Here is an 11,954-nt window from a genome sequence, read left to right on the forward strand (position 1 = left end):
CCCGTCTCGGCCTCCCAAAGTGCTGGGATTACAGGCTTGAGCCACCGTGCCCGGCGCATTATTTTCTTTAAAAATGTTAACAATAATATAGCTTCTGCTTAAGTCGTTTAAAAATAATAGTTTTTTCTGCAATGTAGACTACGTAAGAAAGACTTTTCATTCTGGTAGAGTGTTTTATCTGAGCCTTAGTTTATATTGCCTGATGAATGCCAGAATTCTTACTTGGTTTTCTTTTCTTTTCAGTCAGTACTGCTCCCCAACCTAAACCAGTAAGTATAAGGTGTTTCTATATCTAATTTTGATCTATGGACTGCAGGCATGGGTTCTTCTGTTGTGGATGGTAATAGTTTGTTTCAAGTTTGAGAACCAAAAGGAAAAAAAATTCCTGCGCTTCTATAATTTTCTCCAGTAAATTCCCATGCACCTTCCTCAAATTTGTACTGTTGAGGCCTCTAAAAAATTTGAGTTTGAATGTAAACCAGCCCCACAGACTGCTCAGAAGACCACACTTTGTTATTTATTCTGTTTTTATTTGGGTTTATAAGAGTATCCCACATCTTTTAATTTAATGAAAGACTTAAGTGCTATGTTAGGGAAAGATTTGTGAAATTTAATTAGGAAGTAATTAAAGTTAACAACTATCTCCAACTGGGGGTAATTAATTAGCTACCTGAAGGCTTTATCTGTTTGTAATCTCCGCCCAGGCTGACAAAATGTCAAAGAATAAGAAGAAGAAATTGAAGAAGAAGCAGAAGCGCCAGGCAGAATTACTAGAGAAGCGAATGCAGGAAATTGAGGAAATGGAGAAAGAGTCGGGCCCTGGGCAAAAAAGGCCAAACAAGCAAGAAGAATCAGAGAGTCCTGTTGAAAGACCCTTGAAAGAGAACCCACCTAATAAAATGACCCAAGAAAGACTTGGTATAAATAGAACATCACAAAAATTACTTTACAACACACTTTAACGTTAATTTATCATTGCTATATGATACAGTGGTTTCATACATACAACATATCTCTGGGGGTATCTTTATAAGAATATGGATCTTGTCATAAATGTTAGGCAGGTAATATTTAAATGTAATTTGTAACTTTTCTCAGGAAATGGAACATAGATTTCATTTAACAATTGGATAAAAGTAAGATCTTGGCCCTTCCAGAAATAGGTTTTAGATGTTTAGTCATGTTTTTATGTCACTCAGTATAAGTTCTAGAAAATGTTTTAATCTTGTGAGAAATGTTTCTGTTCTTTCACTCACACACATATGCATACATCTTTTTTTGTTCGTTTGTTCCTTAGAAGAGTCAAGTACCATTGGCCAGGATCAAACACTTATGGAACGTGATACAGAGGGTGGTGCAGCAGAAATTAATTGCAATGGAGTGATTGAAGTCATTAATTATACTCAGAACAGTAATAGCGAAACATTGAGACATAAAGAGGATCTACATAATGCTAATGACTGTGATGTTCAAAATTTGAATCAGGAATCTAATTTCCTAAGCTCCCAAAATGGAGACAGCAGCACATCTCAAGAAACAGACTCTTGTACACCTATAAAATCTGAGGTGTCAGACACCATGGTGTGCCAGTCTTCCTCAACTATAGATCAGTCATTCAGTGAACAACACATTAGCCAACTTCAAGAAAGCATTCGGGCAGAGATACCCTGTGAAGATGAACAAGAGCAAGAACATAATGGACCACTGGACAACAAAGGTACCTATGCAGCTATACTTCCTCAACACTCCTTCCCTGCACAACACAATCATAGATTTCTAGACTAAAAGTATCACTGTTTATGTAGCTAGCTTTACAACAGGTATGTCTAAGTTACCTTTAAATTGTAGTCTGTAACTAACTTTATCCATCATGTACTGGGTACACAGCATTTCATTTGTTGCTATGAGGGCAGAGCTTTTTAATTCTAGAAACTCAAGGTGTTGCTATGCTCTTTTTGTCTTAGAAAAACGTAAGTTGTCTTTTGGGTATTGCTGACTGTCTTACTCTTACCTTGGAGAACTTTATTACTCATTGAGTATTTCTCTGTTCATTGAACAGTCTTATTGATGATGCCTGTTGTCTGTAGGAAAATCCACGGCTGGAAATTTTCTTGTTAATCCCCTTGAGCCAAAAAATGCAGAAAAGCTCAAGGTGAAGATTGCTGATCTTGGAAATGCTTGTTGGGTGGTAAGTTAAACTTGTCTCAATGGTGTTTTGAAGTGACTGGGAGAATGAATGAGAATTTGGACTTAGTTATGCAAAACATCTGTAATTCTATACCCAGATTGACACACTTCAGTGAATATTTTTTCACATTTAAAATAACCTTTTACTGTGGAAAAGTTTAAATATAGTTATGAAAGTAGAAAGAATGGTAATGGTGATCATGAAAAGTCCTTCTGTTACCCCACCCCACTCCGTATACCCATTACCCAGATTCAGTAATCTCAACTCCTGGCCAGTCTTGTATATATATATTTCATTATTAACTTTTAGACACTCAGTGTTTATGTTCATACTCCCCTACTCCCATTTTCAAAATGATGACTAACTTATAAATTGTAACCTCCTTTTAATTCACTTAACATATTTTGGACACTTTGCTTTGTCAGCCAAAAATTTAAATACAATTCAGTTCATTGCATAGTTTCCCTAGTACACTTTAATCTACGTATTTTTGACAGCTCTTTGTGATGAGACTCTGCACACAAATCTGTGTATATTTTCTATTTTTTTTTTTTTTTTTTGAGACGGAGTCTCGCTGTGTCGCCCAGGCTGGAGTGCAGTGGCCGGATCTCAGCTCACTGTAAGCTCCGCCTCCCGGGTTTACGCCATTCTCCTGCCTCAGCCTCCCGAGTAGCTGGGACTACAGGCGCCCGCCACCTCGCCCGGTTAGTTTTTTGTATTTTTTAGTAGAGACGGGGTTTCACCGTGTAGGCCAGGATGGTCTTGATCTCCTGACCTCGTGATCCGCCCATCTCGGCCTCCCAAAGTGCTGGGATTACAGGCTTGAGCCACCACGCCCAGCCTAAATCTTTGTATGTTTTCTCAGGACATGTCCTAGACATAGAATTGCTAAGTCAGAAGTTCATGATTTCTAAAAGGGCTTTATGATGTATAGTGTCATTTAACTTACTTTTAATTATTCTTAATGACATGTAATTACAAATAATTGTATGTTTTTTGATGTATAGTGTCATATTACACTCTAGAAAAGATATATCAGTTAGCCAGGTATGGTGGCTTATGCCTGTAATCCCAGCACTTTGGGAGGCAGAGGTGATCCATTGATCACCTGAGGGCGGATCACCTGAGGTCAGGAGTTCGAGACCAGCCTGACCACATGGAGAAACCCCATCTCTACTAAAAATACAAAAAAATTAGCCGGGCATGTTTTCACATGCCTGTGATCCCAGCTACTCTGCAGGCTGAGGCAGGAGAATCACTTGAACCTGGGAGGCAGAGGTTGCGGTGAGCCGAGATTGCACCATTGCACTCCAGCCTGGGCAACAAGAGTGAAACTCCATCTCAAAAAAAAAAGAAAAGAAAAGATACATCAGTTATTCTACCTTTAACAACTCAGAAAAGTATTTTCTTCTGTGATCTTCAGGCTAAATAGTGGAATCTCATTTTCATTGGCAAATTATTTGTACTGTTGTTTTTTACTGTGTATCTAATAAGAAAGTGTTTTAAGGTTTTTTTGTTTGAGACAGAATCTCGCTCTGTCACCCAGGCTGGAGTGCAGTGACACAATTTCAGCTCACTGGAACCTCTGCCCACCGGATTCAAGTGATTCTCCTGCCTTAGCTTTCTAAGTAGCTAGGATTACAGGCATGCGCCACCATGCCCTGGCTAATTTTTGTATTTTTAGTAGAGGAGGGGTTTCACCATGTTGGGCAGGCTGGTCTCAAACTCTGGACCTCAAGTGATCGGTCTTCCTCGGCCTCGCAAAGTGTTGAGATTACAGGCATGAGCCACCATGCCTGACCAATGTTATTTTTAATGGACATCTTTTTAAAATCTATGATAGAATGATTCACACATAAATGACAGTACTCAAAGAACCATATGCTTTTGAATGGGACATGGTTCAGACCTCAGAAGGATCTTATTTCCCATATTGATTCTAGAATACTGTGATAACGTTTTAGAAAAAACAGCTTAGCACTGACTGATAAGAATGTGGAGCAGCTTTCCAAGTAATTAGAATTACTCCACTACGCTATCATCTGGTCCGGGTCACCCTGGATGACTTCAGTAGTGACTGCAATAGCTTCTTCACTTTCTCCCTTCTGCTGACCTTGCTCCCCATAGACTGTTGGCAACACATCTATCAGAGTGATACTCTTATTTTTTAATTTGTACATGTTCATGAGGTATTAGTGCAGTTTGCTAAGTTGATATATTGCATTGTGGTGAAGTCAGGACCTTCAATGGACCCATCACTGGAACAGTGCACATTGTAACCACCAAGCAACCTCCCTTCATCTACCCTTTCACCCCACCTCTGAGTCTTCATTGTTCATCATTCCACACTGCCTCCATGTGGACACATTATGTAGCTCCCACTTACAAGTGAGAACATGTGGTATTTATCTTTGTTTGAGTTGTTTCAATTACGATAATGGCATCCAGTTCTGTCCATGTTGCTGCAAAACACATGATTTCATTCTTTTTTTATGGCTGAAAGGTATTGTGTACCATTCCATACCACATTTTCTTTACTCCTAGAAACTAGGGTTGATTCCACAGTTTTTATTATGAATAGTGCTGTGATAAACATACAAGTACAGGTATCTTTTTGATATGATTTATTTTCCTTTAGGCAGATACCCAGCAGTGGAACTGCTAGATCATGTGGTAGTTTTATTTTTTGTTCTTTGAGAAATTTTCATACTACTTTCTTTCTTTTCTTTTTTTTTTTTTTTTTAAATGGAGTCTCACTCTGTTGCCCAGGCTGGAGTGCGGTGATGCGATCTCTGCTCACTGCAGCCTTTGCTTCCCAGGTTCAAGCAATTCTCCTGCCTCACCCTCCCGAGTAGCTGGGACTACAGGCACGTGCTGCCACGGCCGGCTAATTTTTTGTATTTTTAGTAGAGACGGGGTTTCACCATGTCGACCAGCATGGTCTTGATCTCCTAACCTCGTAATCTGCCTACCTCGGACTCCCAAAGTGCTGGGATTACAGCCATGAGCCACCACGCCTGGCCTTTCATACTATTTTCTATAGAGATTGTGCTGATTTTCATTCCCACCAAGAGTGTATAAGAATTCCCTTTTCTCCACATCCTCTCCAACATGTTTTTTTTGGGTTTTTTTTTTTGTTTTTTTTTTTTTGTATTTTTAGTAATAGCCACTCTGATTGGTGAAAGATATCTCATTGTGATTTTAATTTGCATTTCTCTGCTGGTTAGTGATAGTGGACATTTTTTCATGTATTTGTTGGCCGTTTGTCTTCTTTTGAAGAATCTCTATTCATGTCCTTAGCCTACCTTTTAATGGGATTATTTGGGGGTTTTTTTGTTGAGTTGTTTGAGTTTCTTGTAAATTCTGGATGTTAGTTCCCTGTTGGGTCATATAGTTTGCAGATATTTTCTCCCATTTTGCAGGTTGCCGTTGACTCTTGATTATTTCTTTTGCTGTGCAGAAGCTTTTTTGTTTAAGTCCCATTTGTCTATTTTTATTTTTGTTGCCTGTGCTTTTGAGGTCTTAGTCATAATTATCAGGTCTTATATTCAAGACTTTCATCGGTCTTGAGTTGATTTTTGTGTATGGTGAGTGATAGGGATCTTTTATTCCTCTGCATATGCCAGTCCAGTTTTCCCAGAACCATTTATTGAAAAGGATGTCTTTTCCCCAGTGAATGTGCTTGTTGACTTTTCAAAGATCAGTTTGCTGTTAAGTATGTGGCTTTATTTCTAGGTTCTCTATTCTGTTACATTGATCTGTGTATCTATTTTAATACTAATACATGCTGTTTTGGTTGCTATAACCTTGTATAATTTAAGTCAGATAGTGTAATGCTTCTAGCTTTTTTCTTTTTGCTTAGGATTCCTTTGGCTGTTTAGATTCTTTTCTTGTTCCATATGAATTTTAGAATTGTTTTTTCTAATTCTGTGAAAAAATGACATTGGTATTTTGAAAAGAATTACATTGAACCTATAGATTGCTTTGGATAGTGTAATTGTTTTTAAAATTTTTAAAAATTTCTAATGGGTGCATACTAGGTGTATGTATTTGTGGGGTATCTGAGATGTTTTGACACAGGCATGCACTGTGAAATAATCACATCGTGGAGAATGGGGTATCCATCCCCTTAAGCATTTATCCTTTGTGTTGTGACAATCTAATTATACTCTTTTCATTATTTTTAAATATATAGTTATTCACTATAGTCACCCTGTTGTGCTATCAAAGAGTAGATCTTATTATTTGTAATATACCCATTAATCATCCTTGCCTCCCCACTTCTCCCACACTACCCTTCCCAGCCTCTGGTAACCATCCTTCTACTCTCTGTATCCTTGAGTTCTATTGTTTTGATTTTTAGCTCCAACAAATAAGTGAGAACATGTGAAATTTGTCTTTCTGTGCCTGGCTTGTTTCACTTAACATAATGATATCCAGTTCCATCCATGTTGTTGTAAGTGACAAGATCCCATTCTTTTTATGGCTGAATAGTACTTCATTGTGTATATGCACCACATTTTTTTATTCATCTGTTGATGGACACTTCGGTTGCTTCCAAATCTTAGATAATGTGAACAGTGCTACAACAAACATCAGAGTGCAGACATCTTTTTTGTATACAGATTTCCTTTTGTTTGATTATATACGCAGTAATGGGATTGCTGGATAGCTCTATTTTTAGTTTTCTGAGGGACCTCCAAACTGTTCTCCATGGTGGTTGTAACCAGTTTACATTCCTACCAACAGTGCATGCAGGTTCCCTTTTCTCCACATCCTTGCCAGCATTTGTTACTGCCTATCTTTTGGACATAAGCCATTTTAACTGGGGTGAGATGCTTTCATTGTAGCTTCGATTTGCCTGTCTCTGATGGTCAGTGATGTTGAGCACCTTTTCACGTGCCTCTTTGCCATTTGCATGTCTTTTGAGAAATGTCTATTCAAATATTTGGCCCATTTTTTGATCAGATTATTAGATTTTTTTCCTATAGAGTTGCTTGAGCTCCTTATATATTCTAGTTATTAATCCACTGTCAGACGGGTAATTTGCAAATATTTTCTCCCATTCTATGGGTTATCTCTTCACTTTGCTAATTGTTTTCTTTGCTGTGCAGAAGCTATTTAACTTCATGTTATCCCATTTGTCCATTTTTGTTTTGGTTGCCTGTGCTTGTGAGGTATTGCTCAAGAAAATTTTTGCCCAGACCAGTGTCCTGGAGGTTTTCCCAAATGTTTCCTTATAGTAGCTTCAAAGTTTGAGATCTTAGATTTCAGTCTTTAATCTATTTTGATTTGATTTTTATGTATTATGAGAGATAGGAATTGAGTTTCATTTTTCTGCATATGGGTATCCAGTTTTCCCAGCACCATTTTTGACTGTCTGTATCTTGAAAAGTTGCTGTAGTTATTTTTGATTGGTTGATCTGTCTTTCTACTTAGGGTAAGAGTAGTTTACACACTACAGTTAACGGTGTTATAATATTCTGTGTTTTTCTGTATATTTACTGGTGAGTTTTGTATCTTCACGTGATTATTTATTGCTCATTAATGAGTTTTTCTTTCTGATTGAAGAAAGATTTTCTTTCTTTAAGATTTCTTGTAAGGACGGGTCTGGTGTTGATAAAATCCCTCAGCTTTTTTTTTTTTTTTTAATCCCTCAGCTTTTGTTTCTTGTGGGAAAGTCTCCCCTCCCTCTCCCCAGTATTTGCCTGGGGATCAGTAGGCCTCCTGTATCTGGATGCCTTAACTCACTTGTTAGACTTGGGAAATTTTTATCTACTATTTTCTTAAAGAGGTTTTCTAAACTTAAAAAAAAAATTATTTATTCATTTAATTAATTTATTATTATTATTATTATTTAGAAACAGGGTCTCTGTTGCTTAGGTAGAAATGAAGTGGTGCCATCATAGCTTGTTGCAACCTTTAACTCCTGGGCTCAAGCAGTCCTCCTGCCCTAGCCTCCTGAGTAGCTGAGACTATAGGCACACACCACCAGGCTCAGCTAATTTTTTTTATTTCCTTATATTTATCTGACTAGAATATTTCAGAGAACCTGTCTTCAAGTTCTCAGATTCTTCTGCTTGTTCTAGTCTATTATTGAAGCTTTCGAATGTGTTTTGTATTTCCTTGAATAAATTTTTTATTTAATTTATTAATTTATTTGAGACATTGTCTCACTCTGTCACCCAGGCTGGAATGCAGTGGTATGATCACAGCTCACTGCAGCTTCAATCTCCTGGGCTCAAGTGATCCTCCTGCCTCAGCCTCCTGAGTAGCTGGGACCCCAGGTGCATGCCAACACACCTATCTACTTTTTTTTGATAGAGACACTATGTTGCCCAGGCTTGTCTCGAACTCCTGGGCTCAAGCACCTTAGCCTCCAAAAGTGCTAGGATTACAGATGTGAGCAACTGTGCCCTGCTTCAATGAGTTTTTTAGTTCTAGAATTTCTGGGGTTTGTTGTTGTTGTTAAGATATCTGTCACCTTGGTAAATTTCTCATTCAAAATCTTGAATGGATTTTCTGATTTCCTGGTATTGATTTTCAGATTTCTCTTGCATCTTATTGAGCTTCTTTAAAATTAATATTTTGATTTATTTGGCATTTCAAGGGATTCTTTTTTGTTGGGATCTGTTGCTGGACAATTGTTGTGGTCCTTTGGTGCTGTCATATTTACCTGTTTATGTTTTCTGTGTCTTCCGTTGATACGTGCATGTTTGTTGCAGTAGTCACTTGTTTCAATTTTTTTGAAATTGCTTTTGTAGGGGAGAATATTTTTCTGAAATTGTATATATGTTGTTGGTTAAGTAAGATACTTGTTGATTTTGATTTTGGGTACCTCTGGTAATATGGTTTTTGTATAACTTTTTTGGCAGTACACAGGGTCAGGGGTATCTGCAGTTTCCTCTGTGGCTTAGGGTACAGTTTAGGTTGTAGTGAGGTTTTGCTGGGGACTTGTATGCCAACTGAGCCAGTCTTTGGACCCTGATGGTGGCATTAGTGGGCTCAGTGTTCCTGTTTTTAGGCCCCAGAGCAGTTTACATTGGTTCCCGTGTTAATGGGTCTTGGAGGGATGAATTCTTGGGTCTCTGACTGGATATATGAGCAGGTTCTCAGGCCCCTGGGCAGTTGGTGTAATGTAGAGGATGGCAGTTAGAGTGGTGGAGCAACCCGCTGGGACCCAAGCAGTGTTGTTGTTGTTGTTAGCTGTGATGGGTTGGAGGGGGCTAGTCCCTAGTTTTATAGCCGCTCGTAGCAGGACAATGGATATTTTCCTAAGTGTGCTTGGAGAAGCTTGGTCTCTGCTGTCCGTCTCCCAGCTGGGTGGCAGTTGCAGCCATGTCACCCAAGGGCAGCGCATAGCCCAGCTGTAAACTCGCAAAATGGTGCCAGCTGTTGGCCTGTGACTGAAAGGGTAGGTTCCCTCTCAAATGAACAGCATGGGCAAGAAACTGTGGGGAGTTATGGTACACTCAAGTCTCAGTCTCACAGAAGCCTGTTTTCTTAGGTATGCATAGGAGCGCCTGGTTTCCCTGTCTCTCCTCAGCCAAGTGGTAGCTACAGCCAGGTCAGCCTGAAAGGGCAAGGCACAACCTAGCATTAAACTCTCAAAATAGCACTTTATGCCTGGGACCAGAGAGGGGAGGGTCCCTCTTAGGCCAGCAGCATGGGGAAGGCGCTGTTGGGAATGTGGTCCACTCACATCTTGGTCTCAACAGCAGCCCATGGCAGGGTGATAGGGACCCTCCCGGGAGTGCATGAGAGTGCCTAGCCTCCCCTCTCCTTCCTCAGAGCAGTAGAGTGACAGCAGCTGTGTCTGCAGATCCCTGGTATCAAGGCTGTCAAAATGGCACCCAGCTAAAGCCGCTTAGACTCAGATGCCTGTGGCATTCTCTGTGGGTTCCCTTTTTGGAGCAACATCTGTCCAAACTTTAGGCAGTTCTGTATGTCAGGCCCGAGGCCCTAGTTGGTTCAGGGTTTCTCCCATAACCAAGGTCATAAAACCCATTTTCAGAATGTGGAATGCTGGGGATTTCTCTCTTACTGTATGCCCATGCCAGCTTCCTCAAACCCTTTCCTTCTGGTGCTTCCTATCACTTCTCTGGTGAATCCTAGCATTCTTTCCTGGACAATCTGTTCAAAATGTGGGTATCTTCTGACTGTTCTGGTTCCTTTCTGTGGATGAGGCACATACTACCTGTGTCTAGTCGGCCATTTTAAATGTAAGTCAAATCATATATTCTCTAAACTTTGCAGTGGCTCCCTTCAGAATGAATACCAAAGTCCTTACCATGGCCCACACACCACCAAGCAAAGAGAACTTACTCTTCCTTCTGCTTGGAATCCTCTTCACGTACAACTCCTTCATTTTCTTTAAGTTTTTACCCAGATATCACTTATCAGGGAGATCTTCCCCCCTAAACACCTAATGTAATTAACAAACCCCCACTCTCCAAACACTTATACCTTTATCATATTCACTCATGTATTTGCCTACTCTTCCTTTCTCCCTGTAACTTTTTTTTTCTCCACAACACTTAACACAACCTAATATTGTATGTTTATTTGCTTAATAAGCCTCTCAATAGAATGTACATTGTATCACAACAAAGTTTTTCTGGTTTACTGCTGTATCTATATTTAGTACTTAGAACAGTGCCTGGTACATAGCAGGTACTCAGTAAATATTTTAGCAAATAAATTGTGGAGAAATGTATTGACTCTAACAAATACCACACTGTACAAACATCAAATGCCAGTTTCCTGTCCACACCATGTTTCAGGCTCCTGTGCCTTTATGTTTGGAACACCTTCATGTGTGTTTTCTTACCTATGTGGCACACTTTTCTTTATTCCGATAGAGTCTTCTGTTACTTACATCACAACAGAATTAATCTCTCTTCAACTTTTATAACAAGTCTACTCTGTTAATTCATTCCCACCCTGTGATAACCCGTTAGTCCATTCGTGAAGGCAACCCCTCATGACCCAGCCACCTCCTAAAGGCTTAAAGGTCCCACCTGCTAGTAGTACTGTGAACATCGGACATGAAGTTTCAATATTAGTTTCAAAGGGGACAGACATTCAAACCATAACAGTGTCTCTGCATTTAAAATGACTGCGTTCTTGGCTCACGCCTCTAATCCCAGCACTTTGGGAGGCCGAGGCGAGCGGATCACGAGGTCAGGAGATTGAGACCATCCTGGCTAACACAGTGAAACCCCGTCTCTACTAAAAATACAAAAAAGAAATCAGCCGGACTTGGTGGCGGGCACCTGTAGTCCCAGCTACCCGGGAGGCGGAGGCAGGAGAATGGCGTGAACCCAGGAGGCGGAGCTTGCAGTGAGGCGAGATAACACCACTGCACTCCAGCCTGGTTGACAGAGCGAGACTCCGTCTCCAAAAAAAAAAAAAGACTACGTTCTTTTCACCCATTCACTCATTCAGCAAACATATTGGCACATACTCTGATGTAGGCATTAGGGCACAGTGGTGAACAATACATGTGTGTTGCACCCCATTGGATTCAGATTGGATCTCACTTCTTGATCTCTTCACATCAGCATCTGGCATTCAGTAATGGAATTTTACATAATTTTTAATGAGCTGTATTATTAAAAATACAGTCAACTTTTGAACAACGTAGGTTTGAACTACACAAGTCCACTTATACACAGATTTTTTTTTTTTTTGAGACGGAGTCTCACTCTGTCGCCCAGGCTGGAGTGCAGTGGCCGGATCTCAGCTCACTGCAAGTTCCGCCTCC

General features: G+C 39.8%; 1 protein-coding gene across 1 annotated transcript in view; it reads left to right on the top strand.

Moving 5' to 3' along the window:
- Positions 1-11,954, top strand: part of SRPK1 (SRSF protein kinase 1) — a 58,920-nt gene that overhangs the window by 19,241 nt on the left and 27,725 nt on the right. The window contains exons 6-9 of the mRNA XM_011945366.1: positions 244-269; positions 705-918; positions 1,298-1,717; positions 2,088-2,188. Coding sequence (XP_011800756.1) covers positions 244-269; positions 705-918; positions 1,298-1,717; positions 2,088-2,188 — 761 coding nt within the window. The remainder of the gene's footprint in view (positions 1-243; positions 270-704; positions 919-1,297; positions 1,718-2,087; positions 2,189-11,954) is intronic.

This window comes from Colobus angolensis, unplaced genomic scaffold (genome assembly GCF_000951035.1).
Source record: "Colobus angolensis palliatus isolate OR3802 unplaced genomic scaffold, Cang.pa_1.0 Scaffold24, whole genome shotgun sequence".
In the NCBI taxonomy this organism is placed as follows: Eukaryota; Metazoa; Chordata; class Mammalia; order Primates; family Cercopithecidae; genus Colobus; species Colobus angolensis.